This window comes from Crocodylus siamensis, chromosome 1 (genome assembly GCF_052110815.1).
Source record: "Crocodylus siamensis isolate JL-2025a chromosome 1, ASM5211081v1, whole genome shotgun sequence".
Taxonomy (NCBI): Eukaryota; Metazoa; Chordata; order Crocodylia; family Crocodylidae; genus Crocodylus; species Crocodylus siamensis.
The window spans coordinates 89,183,432-89,208,257 of record NC_143395.1 but is presented as its reverse complement, the minus strand read 5'-3'; the positions used below and the strand labels follow the sequence as shown (position 1 = coordinate 89,208,257).

Genomic DNA, 24,826 nt, shown 5'->3' with positions numbered 1-24,826 from the left:
CTCTCAGTTTTCTTTACAACAGACTCTAACTTGCTTCAAAACCTCAGTATGGATCAATGGATAATAGGCAGCAATATTTTATACATAAGTAATTAAGCAATAAATGGGGAAAGGTAAAAGAGAAAATGTCATTTCGTTGGTTTTGATAAGTCATTTTTTTAATTTACCTGAATGGAAGTGGATTCTTTAATGTCAATGTAAACTATACAGTTTTCTTATTTAATTTATATATATAATGATGCTAACCTACATAAAATATTAACTACTTAGGGGTCAGCCATTGATCAGGTGAAGTTGAGGTGCAGTAACCAAGGAATTTAGTTCAATTCACTGATTGTAAATGGATAAATCTAACACTGAATGTAATAGCCCTGGATGTTATTGTGCATATCACCCATTCTCATAACATGTGACTCCTGGTAGCATTATCATATGTTCTGTTTCAATTACCGGTAAATCAGGAAGAACTTGAAAGATTGTTAATACCCCAAATCACCATCAGTGGAGGACGAAAACCTCACATCGTACGTTACCAAATTTATAATAAGGTGAAGCATCTGGTGGAACATCGTGAAAGCATTTTTGAGAAATGTTACCCAATCAGTCTGTCCCTTGCACGCAAGATGCTGGTTCTTTCCTATAAACATCAAAGTTGTTTTGGTCAGTGGGACCCAGTCAAGGTAATGTACCTAACTGGCTAAGTTACACTTTCAGCAATCAAAATATGCTGTTCTTTATTTAATAAAACTAAGAATAAGTGTTATGAAAAACAGATCATGAACTATTTTTTACCAAATAGCCAATACTATTAATAGCAAGAATTTATCTTCATAGTTTTATATTTTAAGATATGATTAATGCTCTTTGGTGAGTTTATTAGAGAACTGATAATGTGGGAGGAGGTTTATGAGTGAGTACAAATAAAGGCGGATCTGAGCCAAAGGGAGATACAAAATATTCTGAACTTAGGAAATATGAAATAATAAACAAAACATTCCTAAAACTAGTCTTATTGAAACACCTAGGACAGGTAGAAAACTTTTTGGTTTTGAAGTAGTGGGTGGCTGAAGTAGTGTATTAGCAGGTGTATATTTGGAATCTGAGAAATATTCCTTGATTTGTGACTGAGTAAATGTCAGGAGCAGAGCTGAGCCAAAAAAAGTCCATTGAAGAGGAAACAACAAAAAGGAAACTCCTGAAGGAGGAAGAAGAGGAACCGTATATTGCTGAAGGAAGAATTTTGCAATTGAGCAGAGACTGTTGACTACCTGAAAGTGTTGTCAAAGCTAAAACAGAGAGCAAGTAACAAAGAGAAAATATAACTTCAGCTTTTAGGGACATAGGAAAGGAAGGGGCCACCAGGTATCATCTCCTCATTATGCAATCATGTTTTAAAATTTATCAGGCTTCATCTTAAACTTAATTAGGTTTTCACCACTACTTCTTTTGAAAGGCCAATTTAGAAGTTCACTTTTCATGATGAAAAATCTTCTAACTTCTGGTTTAAATTTATTCATGGCCAGTTTATATCCATGGATTTTTAAGACAATATTACTCCTCAGCTTACATAGCTCGTGTCTGTCTATAATGTTGACACAGCTGATGTATTTATAGACCGCAACTACATTGCCCTTCTGCTTTGCTCTTCCTAGGCTAAACAGGCCAAGTTCTTTTAGTGTCTTACCTAATAAGCCCTGTCTGTTCCCATGATCAGCTTAGTTTGACTTCCATTCTGAGTTCGTCTTTCTTGAACACCAGTGACCAGAACTGCACACAAGAATTTTAAATGAGATCTTACCCATGCCTTGCATGATGGCATTCATATTTCATATCTGTAATGAAAATGCCTCAGCTGATATGTTATAGCATCACATTTGCCTTTCATGGCTACATCAAAATAGACTATTAAGGTTAATAGTTTTCCTATGATGCGCTAATGCACCCAGCTCTTTCTCCCCCTCTATCTTTTCCTTCTGTAGCAGAATGTTTTCCCTGTCAATTATCTGTGTTCTGTATTATTAAATTGCATCCTACTTCTATTACTCTAGTCTTTAACATTATTCAGTTTATCCACGATATTCCAGTTCTTCCCAATATTAATGTCTCCCAACTTTGTGTCATCAGCATATTTCACTAATACAGTCCTTTTTTTTTCTGGCTGAGGTCATTAATAAAAATATTAAATCAGATTAGTACTCCATTAGTTACTCTCCCCTAACAAGATACTTTCTCTTTCAGCCTAACACTTTTTAATCTCCCCTTTAGCCAGTTTCATACAATTCTTGTCCCCATCTTCTCCAGCATGACTAATAATTTCCCATGTGGCATCCTATCAAATGATTTGCCAATCTAGAAAATGAATTACATGTCAACGAAAGATATCAAGGTTATTCTGGCAGAATTTACCTTTTGTAAATATATCTATTTTTCATTTTACCTTCATTTCTATTATTATTCTTTTCTTCAAAATTAGTCCTAAAGCCTTGAATAGCATGATAATTAAGCAGATCACTTCCCTACCCCTTCCCCCATACAAATACAGTGTTTCCTGTTTTCCACTCATATAGTCCCACCCCCAATTTGAAGATTTATTAAACAGTCTTTTATAGACTTGCAGCTCCATTGACAATTCTTTCAGTATTCTGAACTGGGGATTATCCACTCTCCCACCCTTGAATGTAGTGCCTTAAGCTGCGTGAGTTTTGCTCCTGCTTTGGATGTAGTATTTTTATTTTGGTATGCTCGTAAGACACATAAAGTGCTCTTTTCTTAATTCTACTCCTTTACAGAGCTAAATGAACCATTTACTATTTGCTTTACCTTCCTTTCCAAGGTGTAACTCAACTGTCACTTTATTCCTACACTTTCTTACTTCCAAAATAAAGTTTTCCGTGTTGATCAATCCCTTTTCCTGTGCCTCGCAGGTTCTCTACTTACTCCTAATACCTTTTTGGGGTGGTTATTCGTCCATTTAGTTCAAGAGCCCTTACCTACAACTTTTTAAACTTTGTTTGGGATGCAAATTCTAGGCAGTTTTTTGCACCGTTATCATAATTCTGAGCCATCACCATTTAAGTCCCTGACTTCAAGACAACCAGGGAGGTTTCCAGGTCTATGAGTGTTTCTACCAGTGAAGTTCACTAATTATACAGATCTGAAGGGAAAAGCAGACAACTGTCATTGGAGAAGGGTCACATTGTTCAGGCTCTCATATTGTTTAGTCAAAAGTATACCTGAACTTAACAGAACATCGAACAACCACAGTTAAGGGATGGTAGTTTATGTAGCTAGTGGAGAGATGTGGCTAACATTATGTCTAACTGTCTTTGACTTCACAGTTTGAATAACCAGGAACCTATTTACAACTGGGTAAATTCATGGCAACTTTCAGCATAACTTCAAAACAGGGCTCAAACGTCTCAGGAGTAGTAGAAAGTAATAGAAATATAACCTTCTTGCCACCTCACCTTGGGCCTATCCTCACATTGGTACCACAACCACCTTGGGCCTATCCTCACCTTGACACCATAACCTTCCTGCCACCTCACCTTGGTACCATGCCTCATTTTGATGCTTGGACAAGACTGGACACACAGGCATCTCTATGAGATGTGATATTCATAACATTGGACCAACTGATTACTGGTACTTTCAGCTGAGTCCCCTGATTCAGGGCAGTGTTCCAGCTGACACTGGGAGCTCTGCCTTCTGCATTCCTCCCTCCCCCTCTTAAACTGTAACACACTTTTCTTTATTCTTTTTTTCATTCTTATCTTTGAAGTTGTCTGCTTTTCCCTTCAGATCTGTATAATTAGTGAACTTCACTGGTAGAAATGCTCATAGACCTGGGCTGCTATCTGTGTCCTGCCCCAACTTTTAGTTTTGCTTCACTGGTTATTCAGCTGTACAGCAACTTTTCTACTTGACCGGGGGTTAAGCACAGTGAAAGTATGGAGCCCAGAGAAGCCTGCCTCCCAGGGCTCCATGCCCCTGCCATGCCGTGTTACGTAGCCCTTTCCTCCCCTCCCCCACCCTGACCAGAATGCAGGAGGCTGGGAAGGGAAGCCATGCCCCCTTAATTCTCCTGGCTTAAGATACTGCCCAGATGTGGGACAAAAGCTTAGGCCTCTGAGGGGAGGGCTGCATGCCTGGCTTCTGGCCCAGGTGCCTGGGTATGGTCTTCTGGGGTCTTGGAGCCAGCATGGGCTGAGGTCATACCCACTGGTTGGCTTGAGGCCAGTACCACCCACTAGGCAGTAGAGCTTGGGAGGGTAGAAAGGCTGTCAGTGGTAGAAGGGCTGGGAGCTGTGCATCCTGGGATGCTGGATGACTGCAGATCGGTTGCTTTATCTCCATAGAGCAGACTGGTTCAGGCTGGGTAGAACAGCTCAAAGAAAACTTTTGCCCAAAGTAGCATAACTTTAAGATGCTTAGAGTGTGCTTAGCACAGTTTAATACCCTTTAATACATAGATCCTCCTGTTTTAAGTGCCTTTAAAATGGTACAAAGGTAACTTGTAACACCACTATTACTCCGTTATATCTTTAGGCTCATTAACCAGTGCCCGTAGTGCTTTTTATTTCTGGCTAACTGCCTATACCATCAGCTTCAGAGAGAACAGATTATCCCATCACACTTTCTTGGTAACTCTTTTTGACTATCTAATTCTCCTTATTTTCTTCTGGAAAGATTTTTTTCAGTTTCTTTTTGGACTTGTTCCCAAGGTAATTATCAGAGTCTATCCAAACCAGCCTACTATTTTTCCTCTATGTCAGTACATTGTGTTCTTCCTAGGCACAGAGACTGTACTGAGTAGATATCAGGCATGCTGTGAATTATGTTTTATAGGTTTTATATTAGGTTTGTAGTTCTCATTTCAAGATGTAGAAAGTCTCAGAGTACCTCTTCCTATTTTGAATGTTACAACAAGGGTATTGCTGATACTAAAACTACTATTGCTAGGTAGGTTTTGGTTGCATTCTCATAGCAGATAACTTGAGTTGGTAGTTTTCCCCTGAGTCTGTTCGGTGCCTGGTAACTGGAAAAGTTGCTGCTTCACAGATAGATAATGCAAAGCAGCATTCATTTTCAGGATATGTAAAATGGCTAGGTGGCCTTGTCCTTATTGGCTGAGGCTGGCTGTTTCACAGGCTGCTTTTTTGTCTTTAGTTCACTGTTTGTACCATGACCTCAAGGAGGTACTTACTGCTTGCTCCATTCACTATCTGTTCCTAACTCCATTTGCATAGGATGATTGATAGGAGAGAGAGACATCTTAAAAAGAAAAATTACTTACCAATAATTTGGCATAGTCCCCTTTTTCCATCCTGTGCCCTGCTTTACTTCCCTTTGAGTAGGAAGTTGCTCATGTCAATTATTTCCATTGCTTTCTATGGGCTTGAAAGTTACTTTGGTTCATAGAAGGGGTTCTGTTTGAGGCTTATACAATCAAGGTCCATTTTTCAGAGGTGTTTGTCTCTTTACTATCAGTAAGCAGCACCATACCACCATCTGGCCATGAAACCACTGTTGTATGATAGAAGAGAAACCTATGCTAAACAAAATTATTGGTAATTAACTTTTTGTTTGTATATATTGCAGCTAAGTGAAGGAGATGTAATCAAGCCTTTCCAAAACCAAGAAACTCCAATCTTTCCGGTCATCCATCGGCAATATATTTATTTCTTTACAAGTAGAGAAAATAAAGACAAATTTATGAAAAATCCCATCAAGTATATCTGTCAGCCAAAACCTAAACCATCTGTGCCAGTTAAGATTGCAATTGTAGGCCCTCCAAAGTCTGGAAAGACCACAGGTAGGTTCCAGCACTTTCTAAAAGTTTTTCTGATTATTGAGGTTGTATCACCATAACTACTTTAGTTAGAAGTCATAAATTAATTATTCACATTGCTAGTCTGGCTCTCATTAGTACTGTGCCTAGGATGCTGCATTTCATTTTCCCAGTGTCCTATTTACCAACCCTACATCGTGACACCTAGACATTGTGTGTTAAATGACTTTGAAGGTTCCTTAATCTCTCTTTGCCTCAGTTCCAGTTTTCTGATTTACATATATATGTTCTATCCCTTGTCTATCTAGCAACAACCTAATCTGTCATGTCTAATTAGTAGGGCCTTACCGAATTCATGATTTTGTGGATTCCAGGAAATCAGGTATTGCCCGCAAAATCCAAGCAATGCCCTTGAAATCCCCAGAATCCACAAAATCCGCAGGAAAAAAAAACTTACTGAGCACTGTGGCAGCTCACTAGAGTGGGGAAGAAGGGTGGAGGGGGACTGCCTGCTCGAAGGGCTGCCAGCAAAATGGTTACCATCCCCATCCCTCGCCACTGATTCACATCTAGGACTGCCTATCATGTGGCCCCGCCCCTCTCCGCTAATCAGTGGTGAGAGGTGAGACCATACAACAGGCCATCTCTGCAGTGAATCAGCAGTGAGGGATGAGCCAATGGGGCCCCTCGGCCAGAGGCATGGGGAGGCCCACCACACTCTACCCATGAAAAGGCTACCAGGGCCCACATTCTGCCCACAAAATTGGGGGCAGTCCCCGCAAATTAGATAGGTCCCTACTAATTAGATACTAAATAAATGCCCCCATTACATACATGGGCATAAGTCTAAATAGAAACTGCTAGAGAAAACCTTTCCAAGGAGCTGTCTGTTAGAAAGTCCTGTTTAAGTGTAATGATTTTAATCTTCCTCTTTATATAAATTTTTTATTGCTCTTTTAAAGGTATAGGGACAGATTCACCTGTCCACTCTAGCAGCTTTACTAGTCAAAACTGGGTTTATACTTGCTTTGCATTACTAGTACAATTAAAAGAAAAAATCAAATACTTATTTACATAACTTTCCATTTTAATTTTTAATCTTTTCCCAAGAGTAAGATTATATGTGTCTACTGCTGTCCTAGTGAGCCCTTCCTCATTTTTTTATTTCCTTCCTAATGTAGTATTTCTGAAACACCATGCTGCAGCCCAGGAAAACCTGTCCTGGCTCTCTACCAGTAATATACTGTGTTTATCCAAAATTATGAAAATCATAATTTTATGCCATCTGAACGTCCTGTGAACAGAACTATTAAGTTGCATTATAGCCCAGGTGAAAGTTAAGTCTAATATCAAAATGTTTTGCAGTTGCGAAGAAATTTGCAAGTATCTATGGGTTAATGAGACTATCTATAGGAGATGCTATACGTCTAGTGTTAACCAATCAGCCAGAAAGTGAGTTGGCACTTATGTTAAAATGGCATCTCCATAAAGGACTGACTGCACCTGATGAACTGGCTGTCCATGCTCTAGAAGTGGCTCTGATGGATCATGTGTGTACAACTGCTGGGTAAGAGGTTTCTTTCTTTTTTCAGTTAGATATAATATTTCTCGGGTAATCAGAGATGTGCACATGGCCACAATGAAACAAGCTGTTTCTCTAAACCTCTTCAACAGGACTGAAGGATTTCATGACAAAGTTATACTTTGGCCCTCCCCATTTTGAGGCACAAGTCAGGCTCTTCACATGAGCATTCGAGAACAGTTCTCAATTAGGATTTTCCAGTTTTCAAGCAAACATATTCAGTAGGGCTGTGCAAGGCTTTGAACCATGCTTCGGATCCAGAGAAGCTTTGGACACGTCGGTGTCTGATGCAGCATGTCTGGATTGACGTGCTGGCTTCTTTAGGCTTTCCAAAGCAGTTCAGAGCTTCTGAACTGCTTTGGAAAAGCTTCAGAGCCACCTTGGAGATCTGGCCATAGGGTATAATGGGGAATCAATTAAATATCTATAACTTTGTTGGTTTTTGTCTGATTTGGATAAAACTGGCAGGAATGGTAGCCTCTGCTGAGGCCACAAAGCCTGCAAAGTTTCAAGAAGATTGGTGCAGGGGCCAGGGGGAACTGCACCCCAAATTCTTGAAAGCAAAACTCATGTCTTGTGTATATGTTAAGCCACAGTGGGGTGAAAACTGCAGGGCTGGTGGCCCCTGGTGAGGCCACAAAGCCTGCCAAGTTTCAAGAAGACAGGTGCAGGGGTTTGGGGGAACTGCACCCCAAATTCCTGAAAGCAAAACTCATGTCACATGTATGTGTCACACCACAGGGGGGTGAAAACTGCAGGGGTAGTCATCCCTGCTGAGGCCATGAAGCCTGCTGAGTTTCAAGGCAATAGGTGCAGGGGTTTGGGGGGAACTGCACCTCAAGCTGCTGACAGGCAAAACTCATGACATGGATGACCTGGTGCATGTTAAGGCGCAGCAGGGTGAAAACTGCAGGGGTGGTGACCTCTGTTCAGGCCACAAAGCCTGCCAAATTTCAAGAAGATCGGTGCATGGGTTTGGGGGGAACTGCACCTCAAGCTGCGGACAAGCAAAACTCGTATCATGGGTGACACTTCATGTGTTAAAGTGCAGCAGTGTGAAAGCTGCAGGGATGGTGGCCCCTGCTGCTGCCAGGAAGCCTGCCAGCTGTCAAGGAGATCGGTGCAGGGCTTCTGGGTTTTGGGCCCTGCACCTCTAGCTGCTGACAGGCAAAACTCATGACATGGGTGCTCATGCAACTGACTGTCTCTGTCTTGGGGCAGTTGATTGTCTGTATTATTTCCTCTCCTTAGTCTGTGGTTTTGTAGGTGTTAACAAAACCGCAAACTAAGCAGAGGAAATAATCAATACAATCAACTGCCCCAAGACAGACAGTTGCACAAGCACCCATCTCACAAGTTTTGCCTGTCAGCAGCGGGAACCTGGTCCAGAACTCTGGATCGGATTGCTGGCATCCGAAGTGGCCAGATCGAATAGCTGCCTACTCGCGTACAGGCCTAATATTCAGCTTTTCTCCTCTTAATATTTCACATTTTCTTAAAATAATTCATTCAACCAAAAGGACAGTATTTTCCAATGTAAACTGAATATGCTCTCTTATAGCAAATACCTGAAGCAGTTAAGACTTGTCCTTTTCTCTTTGGCAGTACAGACCACCAATTAAGAAATTCATAGCACTCTACTATATTGTTGCTGTTGTTATTAATTTTGCTGTTGTAGGTGTTGCTCTTAACATTTTAGTGTTTAAAGTTTATTTAGAAACAGCAGGAAACTGCTTTTCTTTCATCCCTTATTTCTTATGGAACTTTCATTTCCTGGGGCTTCATTTTCTGGGGCTTTTTTGGGGGTCGTTCCAGCATGGAACCACCCACCAAGCTGGTCAGAACTAAAAAGCATCTTGGAGTGGCCTTTAAACCATTCTAAAGGCACTTAAAACAGGAGTGTTCATTGATTATAGGGTGTTAAACCATTCTAAGTACCCCCAAAGCATCTTAAAGTTATGCTACTTTGGGTGAGGGTTATATCTGAACAGTACTACCTAGCTTAAGCTTTTGTTAGTCTTCTCTATGGAAATACAGTGAGTAATTTGCAGTCATCCAGTACTCCAGGATGCACAGATTTCAGCCTCTCTAGCTCTAAAAAAACTTGCCACCCTCCCAAGCTCTACTGCTTAGGAGGGTGGTGCTGACCTCAAGCCAACATACGACCCCGGTGGGAATGGCCCTAGCCGACGTGCTCCAGGGACTCCAGGGCTAGGGACAGAAGTTGCACATAAATTGGATTAAGTAATCAGAAACAGGTTTAAACCTGTACCAGAACAGAAGCTCAGTACACATAAACCAGTTTCAAAATGGCTTAAACTGGTTTAAAATAAACCTGGTTGAATGTTGTATCAGACTTAACTGATTTGGGTCAAACTGACTTATGAAACTTCTGTCCCAGAGCCCTTCCTGGCTCAAGTTAAATCACAGTCCCTCAGCATCCTAGCATGCTTTCCAGCCCTGAGCTGGGCTGTACTGTCTGTTCCAACAGAGAAGGGTTGTGGCGGGAGACAGGGACTGCCTCCCCCCCAGGCAAAGCCCAGCTGGGGGCTGGGGACAGGGTGGGGGGTTAAAACAACCTTCCCCAAGTACAGAACTGCCCTGCTACTAAACTTACTGAAATTTACTGCTGGCTGCAATTGTGGACTACAAATCCCAGAGGCACCTGGAAGTGAAGAAGAGCAAGTCACAGTTGTACAGGACAAATGGCATTAAACCTTAACCTGCAATTGCTCTGAAACTATTCTAACTGTAACACTGCCTAACATTGCACAGATCTAGAATAGTTGAAACGTAACCTGTAACAGCACCCTGTTACTTCATCATTTCTCATTAGCTTCTGCTACTTTCTTTCCTGTAGAAGGGAAATTCTCCCAGGAAATGACATTCCAAACTAATCTTTGAAATTCAGTTTTAATCTTTGAGAACAGGTGTCTGTCAACTGGTCCTTTTTAATGTAGCTGTTGGAATGTTGTTTTGGTAGGTCTTACACCAATATTCTCTAACATGTGACAACTGTATTTCTTCTTCATTATGGATTAGGCAAACCATTAAGTAAGATATTAGGAAGTACCTTAAATATTCTCTCTTGCTAGCCAGTCTGTATTCATGTCAGTAAGTACATATATCAGTAGTTTACAGCCTTTTTGTGCTTGAGGCATTCCTCATTAGATTTGAAGCACTCTTTCATAACTTTTGTGAAATAAGTGGCACTCACTTTCAAAAACTAATGTACATATTAGAGTGCTTACACTTCCTTGCAGAGGCAGAGGAAACTGTGACTGCAAAGGGGGCAGTGGAGGTGGCGGGTTGATAGGAACAGGGACAGGGACAGACCTGAGCCTGCACATAGCTGCTCAAGTGCATCTCTTCACATGTCAAAGAGGAAGGCACCCCAGGATGTCACAGCATTGTGGTTGTGAATCAGTAATGTAGGTGGCCAGTGGAGACTGCAGATAGCAAAAATAGTTACGTGACAGATGTCTTATAACTTAAGACTACACCATTTTTAGGACATTCCACCACTGAGTTGTACACACTACCAGTCTGTGTTACTACATGCTCCTATCACCTTTCTTCTTGGCTTAATCCCTCCACTCCTGCCTTACACCTACTTGTATTTTTAAATAAACTCTGTGAGTTGGGGATTGTTTTTTAGAAGTTTGTACATCATGGAAAGCAGGACGAGGTCTTTCAGTTCATTTTTGTTCTTGTTAAAATTATGTGGTGTATATGAACTGTTAATTTATAATGGTTAATTAGAAACTAACAGGGTTTTTTATGTTTTGGTTCTATACAGAGTTGTTATTGATGGGTATCCTGTAACAAGAAAGCAAGTGAACCTATTGGAATCAATGAGAATAATTCCAGTGAAAATCTTTGAGCTACAAATGGATGCAAAAGAGGTGTTTAGAAGAGCATTACAGGATAAGGAAAGAACTCCTGGGTAGTGATGCTCATTGCAAGCAATGTTTTTATCCATGTAAATCTTGTCCTTTCTCTCAAAGTATCTATCTAGGTTTCAGTGGATGTGTCTACACATGCAATTAGTGCATGTGAATAAACTCTGGAGCTTATTGCTCCATAGGTTTTTTGCTCCTGGGCACACCTTTTGCATGTGCACATGGGAGCAATTAACTCTGGAGCTGATTATTCATGAGCAGCATATGAAACCCAGTTGGAGCAGCCCTGGCTGGCAGAGGGCCCTGGGGGTGAGCCTGCCAGCTTGTAGCTGCTCCCCCTGGCTCCACGTTCTGCAAAGGAGCTGGCTGGGGCACAAAGGAACTTCAATGAGGGGCTAGCCAGCAGACAGGCCCTTACTGAAGCCAGCTGGGTCAGCATTTACACATACACTGCAGCAAATGAAATGAATGTAAGACTTTTTAAAGGACAGGATTAACATATATTTTATTTTTCCAAAGTTCAATTCATAAATTACTTATCTAAGCCTTTCAATGAAAACTTCTCCTTCACTTCTTTTCTTTTTTGATGAGATAAATATTCAGACTTAAAGCCTGTCAGTCTGCTTTTTGATTAACAGCAGAAAGTAGTTAATACCTGGACAGGGCACCAAAAAAACAGAACACTCAACCTAAAATTAAATTGTATAAAAACCATGCCCACATTAGGTGAAATGTTTATAAGAATTTCCAAATTGCTTATAACATTGCTGAATTTTCATTTACTCATCAAGCAATCACTACACTGCTTGTAAAGTGAAACTCCATTTGCATCACAAGAAAATCATGCAGCACTATCTTTTTCAAGACTTTACTTTAGAAATTACATCTTTCATTTCAAAGTAATTATATTTTCTAGGCTTATTTATACAATTCAAATGTACAACCCCAGTAAATAATAAAAGGTAGTACTGCCTTGGGATATATCTTATGGTTAAAAAAAAAGCTAATATAAGCTTTTTTGCACTGTTTGAATTAAGAGCCTTTATAATGCTACAGTTTAGAGTAAGTATTCATACTTTTCCCTCTCCATGGACTACCACCTTGATGGGGTGGAGAGGCTTGCGTGTATCAGTGACCCTAACAGCAACACTGTCAAAGGTCTTGTAGTACTGGTAGGGTCACCCATGGCAGTGTGGTTAAAGATGAGGTATCAGACAAAGAGCAGTCCAGCAGAATATAAAGACTTCAATGGTAGAGCAGCAGATGCAGAAGGCATACTTCTCAATGGCTGCAAAGGCAGATGAAGGTAGCAATGGACGAGTAACCCAAATCATCCTGGATCTTCTTGCCACTGGACACAGGTTTCTTCTCCACCAAGATCCATGTGGTTGCCGATACACAACAGCTTTCTCACATAAAAAAGTCACATGTAGGCTTCCCCCCCCAGACCCAACATCTACCACAATAACTAATCACTAATATCCTGACCTATACAATGCCCTGTGGTAGTGGATGAATGGCAATGGGGACAGATGAAGTGATGCCGGGAGTCCCTAGTCACAGATCCAAACACAGGTAGCAGTCATATGTTGGTTGCGTCACCTTTGGAATAGGACAGGAGGGTGATTTGATAGCTGTGATCGCGACTGAACAGTCCTTTTTGGGATCCCCTCTGCTCACCCCACATGGGGAGGGAGCTAGAAAAGGTGCCCTAAACATAGGCTGTCCCACCTTATCTTACCCAACTGGAGAGCCATAATTATCCATGACCATGAGGGATCGCCACTGCAATGCCTCTAGTTAGGTTCTAGTTAAAGTTGTTCTGAGAGTTTTATATAACATTCCAGTTTGAGATAATTTACATTATTTGAACTAGCTTTATATATGTGTGTAATAAACTGTAGATAGATACCTATTTCCTGAGTTTAGAGCTTGCATTCTACTAAAACATATTCAAAGATGATGGCTACTTATCTCCAAGCAAAAATCTGTGGTAGTATTACATTAATTCTACCAGTTTAACCTTCAAATAAACAATTGATCCTTCTGTCTTCTAAGTGTCTCAAGCTTTGGTATATGCACTAGAATTTAAAGGTATATTGTTACAATATGTCAATAAATGTACTAACACATTCTAAGTTATTTTCAAAATACGAGTACTACAGTCAGAAAATAAATATAGCATAATTTGCTTTGTTCCTGGATACCCATTTGGCTCCTCAAAATTAATAAGAATAGTGGATTTTTTCCTGTCCTTTTGGCAGTGTCATTCTTAATAACAAAGTTGTATTTCATAAGCAGAATTTTTAAAAATACTATTAAAATAACCTCTAAAATATATAGATCAGAATCAGCAAATACATACTTACATACATCTATCTATATATATATGTATACTCTCCAATCATCTGATATAAATATTATTTTTATTGTCTTTAGACTGCCATATCCTGCCCATGACAGCGCACAGATTCTAGCTATTCGGAACTCTTGCTACAGACAGCAGATAGATGCGGTTAAGACTTATTATGAGAAGGAACATCAGAACTGGTCTGTGGTTGATGCATCACAAAGTAAATGGTGGATCTGGAACAAAATAGTCAAGGAAGTTCAAATTATTATTAGGCAGATCCAGATATATCTGGAAAGAATAAGAGAAGGTAAAAGAGAATATTTTATATTTAAAAATTGTACTTGTCTGTCTAAGATGCCCACAAAAATGGCCAGCGCTGCTATCAGCCCACAAAGTCACCCACCTGCCACATCGATTTTGGTAGATCCTTATTTATGAGCAAAGGCTGCAAGGACTAGGGTTATTTAGTCTGGAAAAGATTGAGAGGGGACTTGATAACAATCTTTAAATGCCTGAAGAAGGGTGATTATAGAGAAGATGGCAATGGGCTTTTCTTTGTGACTGTAGGGGTCATGACTAGGAGCAATGGTCTCAGGATTCAGCAGGGGAAATTTAGGTTGGAGATTAGAAGGAACTTTCTGACTATGAGGGCTGTCAAGCATTGGAACCAGTTACCTAAGGAAACTAAGGAATCTCCATCCTTGGAAGTTTTCAAAAGCAGGTTAGCCAGACACTTGGCTGAGATAGTTTAGTCAGGGATGATCCTGTCTTGAGCAGAGGTCTGGACTAGGTGACCTTGTGAGGTCCCTTCCAGCCCTACTTTCCTATGATCCTAAGAAATTGTAATTTAAGGAATCAGATTACCTTGCTCCAAATGGATCACTAAATTAATTCTCAGCCAAAAAATAATCTAAATTGAGGACATTTCAGTCACTTAGCAATAATACAATTCTTATAAGAAAATGGTACCTGTAAAAAGAAACAAAAAGCAGTCAGTTCTGCATGGTCTGTGAATGAGCTTGCCTACACTACAAATGTGTTATATCAGAACGTGGCAGAGGTATAACTGGGAAGTTTTGCACCCTGGGTGATGGTAGTACATAGGACAGGAGCTGCACCTGGGCTACTGGTACAGGCAGCCAAGGAAGCAGTGTAGTGGCTGCTATTTTTGTATCCCTCCCTCTGCCAATTTGGCTGCCAGGACTGGTGCCCTGGTCATCCCTAGCCTAGTGATGCTACTGCAAAATGGGTTACACCTCTTACCTGTTGAGTAAATCAAAATAAAACTTAAAGCTAAAAAAAACTTTGACATAGCTTGGGGTAGCAGGAACTTCCACTGCTTAATTATAATGAAGCTGATGGGAAATAATGTTCACAGATAACAGGAATATCACAAGAGGTAGTCCCATGATTATATGGAGTTGTCACCTCAGTTGTGCATGCACTTCATAGAAATAACTAACACCTTCTTCAACCCTAAAGAGAGAAAGGAAAGTAGCACTACGTCATTCATTTTGCTAGAGATAAGTCACAGGCAGGCAATAACTAGGGCAATCTGAGAGAGCTGAGCCCCAAGACACAATACAATTAGAATAAATGGAATTACAGTTGCCCTGAGACATTGGTGTCCTTGAGGAAAGAACCACATGCAGGTCCTATGCAACACCACAGATCATGTTAAAAATGAATTGTTCAAGATACATTGTTAGTTAATGAGTTATTTATTAGGGGTGTGCAAAATGCGCCCTATTCGATTTGGATTCGGATTCAGCCTGAATTCGGGACAGTGATTTGATTAATTGATTTGGATCACTGTTCTCGATTTGATTTGGCCAAATCTAAATCTGAAGATTTGATATTGATTCGGAGAATCAGCAATTCGGACACAGACACAGCTTTAAATGTTTTTTCTACATACCTTGATGTACCAGTGAGGCTCGTGAATACTGCGATGCTGGGGTGAATGGAGTGTGCGGGGTGGGCCCCCAAATACTCGGTGATGAACCCGGAAATGGACCTGAAGTCCACTTCCAAGTCTGTCGGGGAGTGTGTGGGAGGCCCCCCCTGTGCCTCCCCAGCTCAGCAATTGGCCACAGGGGGACCCCGGGTGCCCTCCCCCCCCAGATCCAGGAGGCACCAGTTGGTGATCTGGGGGAGCACAGAGGGGCCCTCCTGCATGCTGTCCAGCAGACTTGGAAGTGGACTGGAAGTGCTTCTAGTCCACTTCCAGGTCTGCTGCCAAGCACACTGGGGAGCCCCCTGCACTTCTGTGGGATACTCCATCTACCGTAGCATCACAGCATTCACAAGCTGCCTGCTACCTAGAGGTATGAAGAAAAAACATTTAAAGCTGTGTCTATGTCTGAATATCTCTGAATTGATTTGGAGGGTTTCACTTCGATTCAAAGAGAGTAAAGGGTCTCCTGATTCAATTCAGATTCGAAGATTCAGCCACCCAATCTCCACCGAATCGAATCAGGGATCGAAGCTTCACACAGCCCTATTATTTATATGTATTTTGAAACTCTGTGTTATGTTAATATTGATATGTAATTGTTGTTATGTTTGGCTGGGGAAGGGAGATTCAGAGAGCTGTACCTTTAAGAAACTCCTGTAAGAGCCTATTGACCCTAGTTATCCTGCCTTCCAGAGGCTCCTGTTACAGGATGCTGATCAGATAATGAAGCAGACCTCTGTCAGGCACAAAAGGCAATAAGAGCCTTCAATAGAAGCTCAGTTTTGTAGACTAGTTTTAAAAAAATTAATATATATTTATAAATGCAGAAAATTCAGAATTAAGGTTAAACTTGCAAGTATTAGTTAGTTGAAATTTTCTTAGGGGATCAAATTCAGTCTTGACATAACCTGGAATAATCCCCATTTAAGTTTTTATGTCAGACAACACCATCATTGAATTTATCAGCATGTTTGAGGGTGGTCCAGTCTGAGTCAGGTTATTTCTGGAGAAAGAGCCAGCCCACAATTTTTGGGGGCCCCCTGCAAGAAATAGTTGTGGGGCCCTTTGCCCCAAAGAAGTTGGCGGCAGCCGGGGGTGGAGGGTGGTGAATGGCCAGATGCAGGCGGCCCCTAAACTGTGGGCCCCCTTGCGGCTGCAAGTTTCGCAGTATAAGGTGGGCCGGCCCTGTCTGGAGGGAAAACAGATGATAATGTCTTTTTTTCTGTCCCTATTAAAGCTTCCAGGTCAATGCCCTTCTTGTAAACGTAGATCAAATCCCAAATGGTATTTAGGATTTTTTTCAAATATAGTTTGAGCATCAGGCCTTTTAAAATATAACTTAAGGTAGAGTATTATATGATATTTTATGTAACAATCAATTTAGTTAAACCTTGTATTTATAAGACTAGGATGAATAAATGAAAATTTGAATCCCATCCTAAACTCAAATGTATCCCTGAAAAACATTCCAATTACAACTGAACTGTTTCTTTTGTAACACAAAGAAATGAAACAATACACCACCAGTGCAAAACTATCCCAGTGAAGCAGATTAATTAAGCATGGCGAGTATCCCATATCATTAGCATTTATTGTTTTTAAGTGTTTGTCAGAGAAATGATTACCAAAATAAATCAGCAAAATGTTTTACAATGTAATTTTAATAATCTAATATTCATAAAGACTGCTTGTTTCTCATTCTAAACATTGAATATAATTGTTATTTTTTTTATAGTGAATATAAAGATTATAAAATTATAAGTGGAAAATGTTTAAATACTACAAAATAATTATCATTATTATTATTATTCAAAGGAAAAGCAGCAAATATTGCTGATTTATGTATTACAACACAAGAGCTGCAGTCTCGGCTGGGAGAGTTTGGGCAGTACTGCCCTGTTAGCCTTGCAGAAAAGGGTGAACTGGTTGACTGCTCTGTAACCTCCTCATTACAGTTTGCTGCAGAATTTCGAGGACACTACTACAAAATGGCTTCCCAGAAGGAACTGGACGTAAGTGGCTCTGAATAAAGAAAATACACTGTTAGCCTGGAAAATCGCATGGTTTGCTATGAGTCTATGTATTTTCTGTACAGAAATTAACTCTTTATTTGAATTAGGCTGATTGTTTTCTTATGGTATTCTAATCATTGTTCTGTGTACTTCTATCAGTTCTTGAGTTAAAATGTAGTGGAAGAGAATCTTGTCAAAACAAAATTCTTCTGAACAAACATACACTTATAAACTGAAATATTTCATGTCTTCCATTTCAAAGCATGTATCTTCTTCCCCCACTCCTTTTTAATTTAAACAATGGGAAAGATAGCCTAGATGAAGGTGCGTTGAAGGAATAATGGCTTTCCTCACTGTCCCAGCACTTTGTGATGCAGGGAAATAAAGGAACAAGTAGTAAATGTGTATAAAACAAGCCACTTCCTATGTAGCATGTATAAAATTATTACTGTATATTTCTCTCATCTTACAAAGGTTTAATTTCTCACATTACAGAAATTCTTGAATACACCAGAGGTGTATGTGCCACCATTAGCACCTAATCCTCTTCCGCCACCAAATATGCTCCCAAAAAAACTGACTATGGCAGACGTAAAAGCCTTATTCCCTAAGAGTGCAGAAATGCAAGGATACTGTCCAGTCACTTACTTAGATGGAAAACAGAGGTAAATCTTAACGTTTCTTAGAATTTCTACGAAAAGCCTATGTACCTTGTATTTAAAAAAAAAAGAAACACTATTCTGTTTGAAACGAGAATAAAAACTGCAACGGTGTATATTGGGCTTATATTTTTGCAAAAATTTGTGAAATTATCTTTTGAATCCAGTACTGCTGTGGGGTTTGTTATGAACCTGGAATTTAAACAAGTTGCAGAAAGCAAGAAGTGGTCTAAATCCAGCCAGGTTTTCATTCCCTAAAAAAGTCAAAGCTCCTGTTCCTATTTTTAGGCTTCCAGGCCATTTCTGCCCCTTGTTCTTTCTGACATCTTCAAGGAGCAACTGATGTGTCTACTCCACTCCTTTTCTTGTACAGTATGTGGGTGGCTGAGCAGTGGGTTCTGACTGTTCCCTTTTTCTTCTGGAGTAGAATTTAAAACACTCTTGCATTAGCTATAGTTAATGCTCCATTAGCTCCCATTCTTGAAGCTGAACAATAGCCAACTAAGGGGAACACCATGACTGACAACCTGCCCTCCCCCCTGCTGGACAGAGAAGGTTGTCAGTGAACAGCACGCATCAAGTTACGGTGAGGGACCCAATTCTTTTGTATTTTCTGTAGGAGTGGAGCCAGTCCACGGCTGGGGGGTGAGCTGCCAGAGGGCCGAGCAGAGCTGCAGGGGGCCTCCGTCCTTCCCATCATGGTGGCAGGATCCCGCAGGGCTACCCAGGGAGGCTGCTAGTGGTCCTGGTGCTGACCCAGACCGGAGGCAGCACCCAGACAGATCCAGCTCTTCCCTGAGCCTGCCAGAGCTTCCAGCGCCTGGTAAACTGTCCCTGCCACCTTCCCGCCACCTGGGACCACCTGGGAATGGCCTGGCTTGCCCTGGGGCAGTATGGGGAGGCAGCAGTAGGATGGCTGGGTGTGCTGGCAGCTGGAGAAGGTGGTGGGGATGGTACACAGGGCACTGGAAGCCCACTGAGCCTGAGCATCCCCAAGCCCACCCAGACTTCTAGTGCCCCAGGCACCATCCCTGCTGTATTCTCCGGCCACCAGTACATCCAGACCCCTTCCTGCCACCTCCCCACACTCCCCCAGGAACAAGCCAGCCAATTCCTGGGTGGTCCCAGGCAGTAGGAAGGCAGCAGTGGTGCTGGAAGCCCCAGCAGGGTTAGGGAAGAGTTGGATCCAGCTGGGCCTCCAAGCTGGTGCAGCATCCAGCCCACTAGCAACCTGCCCCAGTGGCCTTGGGGGGGTGCTGCCACTGCAGAGGGAAGGAAAGGGGCCCCCCAAAGCTCAGGGGCCACTTAGCCCACTGGCAGTTCGTCCCCTAGCCATGGACAGGTTCCACTGGAAAAAAAAGAAAAGGATCAGGCCCCTCACTGCTTCTGCCTGCTAAAGGCAGAAGTGGCAAGGGGCCAATCCTTTTTTTCAGTGGAGCCTGCCCCCTTCTCCCATGGCTGGAAGGCGAGCTGACAGCTGCATTGTTGCAATTGGCAAAGTTGTATGTAGTTTAGTTTGCAATGATGCAAAATCATTTAAACCCCCCAAAACTCTTGCACGTGTACACTGTGATGCCATTCAGTCACACAAAGTGAAATTTTTGTCACATGTACACGTTAATGATGTCACGTATACAAGTGCCCCAGGGCTCCCTGGCAGCTGTCCACTGGGTGTGCTATCAAGGAGCCAGTCACTCTTCCTCCCTCTTCCTTGTGAGGGAGCACTACTTGTAACTGTACAGGCAGTAGACACAAAACAGAGAGGGTCCTCTTTGAAAGCATTACTATTTTGTAGCATGTTCAGCAGCTGTATAGTGCTACAACAGCTGTACAGCTGTACACAAATTGAATGGCTGTACACTCCTTTTTTGTAGCACTATAAGGGCATATTTAGTGCTACAAATATAGTCCCTTTCCATGACCTGAGTGTCCATTCCCTGTTACCATCGGTGTGGTATTCAGTATTCTGCTGGCCAGGATGAAGTAAGGGAACCAGTGGATCATCACTGAAGGTCACCACTGTGAGCTGTAGTTGATGCTCCATTAGGTCCCATTCTTGAAGCCAAACAGGTGGGACACAAAAGGGGTGAATGCACATAATAACCTAACCATTCCACAATTGTCACGGTTCAGAACTATCCAAAAATACACTGCCTTAGCTTTCCAGGTAGAATGGTCACCTTCTAGGCATTTAAGTGTTGTGCCTCACACCAGGGCTGGTAGTGAGTACTCAGGCCAGCATGTCTGGCAGTGGATGAGTGGTGGGGGAGTGCTTGCACCCATGGTTTGATAGCTTTTTGAGGAGGGGATCTATATAGGCTTATTGTCTATTGTGACAAAAATTGCCTATGAATCATCTTTTGAGTTCTTTTCTGTCTTTTTAGATATGAAGCCTTGGTACCTGGCAATACTGGGTATGCTGTGGCATATAGAGATAAACTGTATATTTTTGAAAGTGAAGAAAAACTTGAGAAGTTTATGAGGTAAAGTTATTAATTTTATTTTAACTTTGAATTATTTAATATACTTTGTGTCTTGAAAGCACTTAGTTTCTGTCTTTCTAGGCTACCAGAAAAATACTGGAATCTGAAGCTTCCACACAAACTCCCTCCCATAAAGGAGCCGGTTCTACTTACTGCTCTTCCCTTGACTGGATACCTCGAACAGGCTAGTTTCTGCTTCTTTCGTTTATAATAAAATTAAAAAATAAGATAATATAGTTCATAACATACCAGAGTCTGCAGTTTTTATACATTTTAATTATATTAAATTCTCATTAATAAAGGTAAGATTAATTAAGTAAACATCATGGAAATAGTTATGGGAGGAAACAAAGGTGGCTTAAAAATGGTAGCTATTTGAAGCTACTCAAGAATTTGTGATCTTAATTGTGAGAGAAATTAATAGGCAGAATGTAGGGCAGCCAAAGGTGTACAAGTGAACTGCAGGGCTATATGATAAAATGTATCCTGTCCCAAGGCTCCTCAGTTTATTTTATGACTGTGCAACTTATTCCAGAACTGTTATTACCACATGTAGTATTTAGGGATATTTGCTTTATAAATGAACAGAACAAATGAGCAAGATCCTAGTCTACCTATTTGGCATATAACTGGTGTTTAGGCATTTAAATGTCAGAGATCCTATTGCACTGTGCTTGAAACCCTGAGAAACCATCAGCACAAAAAGTGGGTGGGTCCTCCCCAGCCTTATGTCTAGGTTACAAGAAACAGTAAGGAAAAAACAAAGGTATGTTACAAAAGTAATAGTTTTTCAGGAATTTGTGCAAGATGGAATAGGACCAACTTATGACATTTATATTCCTAGATGCCATTTAGATATTTAGTGAATTAAACGGGATCTTGCCTAATTATAGGCTTATGACCATAATATCTATCTGCTAATCCATCTTCCTATCTACTAGTTTATCTTGGGGCAGCAATAAACTGATTTAAAATTTGTCCTTTTACTAATGTGCTTCTAATGCTTTATGCCAGCCATTAACGGTCACCAAAGGACAAAATACCACCATCGATAGACGGCAGACAAAGTTCTTTGGGTGAATCTGATATCTTTTATTAGACCAATTTAAATAGTTGGAAAACAATTTTTAAGCAAGCTTTTGGGTTCAAGAACCCTTCATCAGGCTGAAGAAGTTTCAGCAGTTGGTGTGTGCTCTTCCTGGATGGAAAGAGGGGTGGGGTGGTACAGGGGTGTACAACCTACACCCCTGTACCATAGATAGATGTAATAAAGAGACTTTCTAGATATTGTTGGTATGTATTCGTTGTATTATTACAGCACCTCAGGTCACAGTAATAGACCAACACCCCATTGCTGTAGGCATTGTACAAGCACATAATAAAAAGCCTCCAAGAGCTTGCCTCCTTTTCCAAGATACAGTGATAAGTTAAGCAATACTACAAGGAAGCTAAGTGATACTACAAATCACATTTTCCCTGAGCCACTAGAAACTACATTCCTTACACAAATACATTCCTGTCAGTGCTAGTTAAGGTTATGACCAGATGATGATAATGGAAATGAAGCAGCCACTGCACACTAGATCTGGCTGTGTGTGTTTATACACACATGTATGCATATGCATTCATATAAAACTTATATGATCTTTCTAATAGTACTGCAGTTTGACACTGAAAAGTATTATTGAAAGAAATACTAACCATGCACTATTTTTCTTATTAATGTGTCCATATTTGTTATGGTTGAGTCAGTTACTACTGTACTCCCATTCAACTCAGTAACAAAATTCCCATTGATGTAGATGCTCAGATACCACATTATATCAAAATTTAACTAGATATACTTTAGTGACGGCAGGATTAATGTTTTATGTTTTACTGTATCCAAGCTGGTTAATGGTCCTCTCCAAAGTTTGTTTTATATCTTTAGGGGGTAGCAACTGCTCTGATAAAAGCTCTGAATGAAGTCGGCTGCTTCAAGCCAAAGTTTCCATTCTTAAGTGTAAAAAAAACTGCCCTGCTGTTTGTGGCTTACCATTTAAAAGGTATGTGAAAATATGTACTATTATAATAAGTATTGAAGAAATGTATTCAATAGATTTAGAGAACAGTTTTAGGTAGAAGTGCCATCCTTGACCATCTGAATTTCCTGGATTTCTTAAAGTATGGTGCTGATGCCACTAGAGCAATGATTCCCAAAGGGTGTACCATGGAACAACAGCATGCCACAAGCGTGATGGAGGTGTTTAGCAAGAGCCCCTATGTGAAGAGGTAAATGGTTTCCTCTCCTGTCCAGCACCCTGCACCTGCCCCAGCTGCTCCTGTGGGGACTGCTGCTACACTACAGCCTTTGCCCACTCTTCTTTGACCCCAAGCATAAGGGAGACCCACTGTGTGTGGCTACAGGGAGGCATGGGGGAGACCCTGCAGTCTGCCCCAGCCCCTTGCCTACAGCAGGGGAAGCAGGGGTTGAGAGGGACCAGCAGCAGGGGCACAAATTGCCAGCAGTGGCAGTCAGTGGGGGGAGGCAAATAGCTTGGGGCAGAAGGCAGGCACAGGCATGAGGGGGCAGGGGATGGGGGCCTGGTACCTACCTTCCCAACTGCTACTTTCCCTGCCACAGCAACTGGAGAGAAGGAAGGGGAATGAATATAAGACTACCCTCCAATAATTGAATTCTATATATGGAAAATTATATGAAATTTACTATGTTCCATGTATAGAATCTAATTATTGGAGTATCATCTTAAGTTTGAAGTCATCTTGGAATCAGGTAAATATGGTGTGTTTGTATATGTATATATATTACACACACACCCCTCTCTTCAGGCCTAGGAGGCAAGAGTAAAGTGGGCCACCAATTTAATCCAGAAACAAATGTGCCCCAGATATCTCAGAAACACTGCACTAGATCTATGTCAGTTTTGCTATGTTGGCAGAATGGTGTGTGGCACCAGGAGTTTTTATGCCAGTATGGCTACATCACCTCCCTGAGTGGCATTACCTATGCCAGCAGAAGCCCTCTTCTGTCAGCACAGGGTTTTTGCCAGTGTAGTTATTTCAACTGGGTTTTTGTGCCCCCAGACCAATATAGCTTTCAGCAAAAATTTTCAATGTAGATCAAATCTCTGTCTTATGAAGTCCAAAACATGTTTTTAAAAATATGATATACAATGACTTATATAACAAATCTTTGGCAAATGCACAATGCACCAAGACAGAAGAGGAATTACATAGGTAAATGTAATAATAGGCAATCTACAAAAATATCATGAGAATCAACTGTCACTTAAGTCCTCTCTACACTAGGGAAAATACCCTTACAGTACTAACATATTTTAAAGTAAAAAAGTGAAATTGACTTTAAGCTAGCTTGGGAACTAGAACTATTTTTAAAATTGGTCAAAATCAGTATAATGAAGTCTGCTGAAAGATCTAATAAAATCTCAGCCTGGTTACCTTAAGCAATGCTCATGCCAAATATAACAACAAGGTCCAAATACTTTGAAAAAGCATATAAATGAAACAGACTGTAGATTAACATACAGCACTAGTAGCTATTTAGGCCAGCTCTATACTACGGTCTCAGGTACTGATGCACTTAATTTATCTATGAATGCGAGGCAAAAGCTGCACTGATAACTTTCTGGGAACGGACAGAGGTAAAATATCTATCCTGATTTACGTAGATCTTTAGCAATCTTTAGCTTAGCAAAGCTTTGTTCACCAGACTGCTTGTTTGTGATGTTACTGATGAAGATTTCAACTAAAAAGGGTTACTGTAGAATCAGTATGCTACTGATTTTGTAGTTCTACATTGTTCTTATTTAATCTACATTCTCAGATCACCTTGCTTTTCTAGTAGATAGTTATGTAACATCATTAATAAAAGGTAGCACCCTTAAGCTTGACCTTTAAGAAACTGAAGAGATACAGGTGAGTAGAGTAAAACTTCCTGTGAAGACTTCTTACCTTCCTAGAGGGGGTATGACTAAACTTTGTCTCAAATGTTCATTATAACGGGTTATTATTGGTTTCTTCATTGCTTCTAGATAGTCAGAGGACAACAGTACCTTAAAGAAATTTT

The 24,826-nt window shown here is 40.9% G+C and overlaps 1 protein-coding gene across 1 annotated transcript in view; it reads left to right on the top strand.

Annotated features, from left to right (window-relative positions):
• The window catches only part of AK9 (adenylate kinase 9), a 181,604-nt gene that overhangs the window by 154,293 nt on the left and 2,485 nt on the right, over positions 1 to 24,826 (top strand). The window contains exons 29-38 of the mRNA XM_090037720.1: positions 462 to 680; positions 5,602 to 5,815; positions 7,157 to 7,358; positions 11,173 to 11,319; positions 13,715 to 13,935; positions 17,401 to 17,597; positions 18,093 to 18,262; positions 20,641 to 20,739; positions 20,821 to 20,923; positions 22,670 to 22,784. Of these exons, the coding sequence (XP_089893846.1) occupies positions 462 to 680; positions 5,602 to 5,815; positions 7,157 to 7,358; positions 11,173 to 11,319; positions 13,715 to 13,935; positions 17,401 to 17,597; positions 18,093 to 18,262; positions 20,641 to 20,739; positions 20,821 to 20,923; positions 22,670 to 22,784 (1,687 nt within the window). The remainder of the gene's footprint in view (positions 1 to 461; positions 681 to 5,601; positions 5,816 to 7,156; positions 7,359 to 11,172; positions 11,320 to 13,714; positions 13,936 to 17,400; positions 17,598 to 18,092; positions 18,263 to 20,640; positions 20,740 to 20,820; positions 20,924 to 22,669; positions 22,785 to 24,826) is intronic.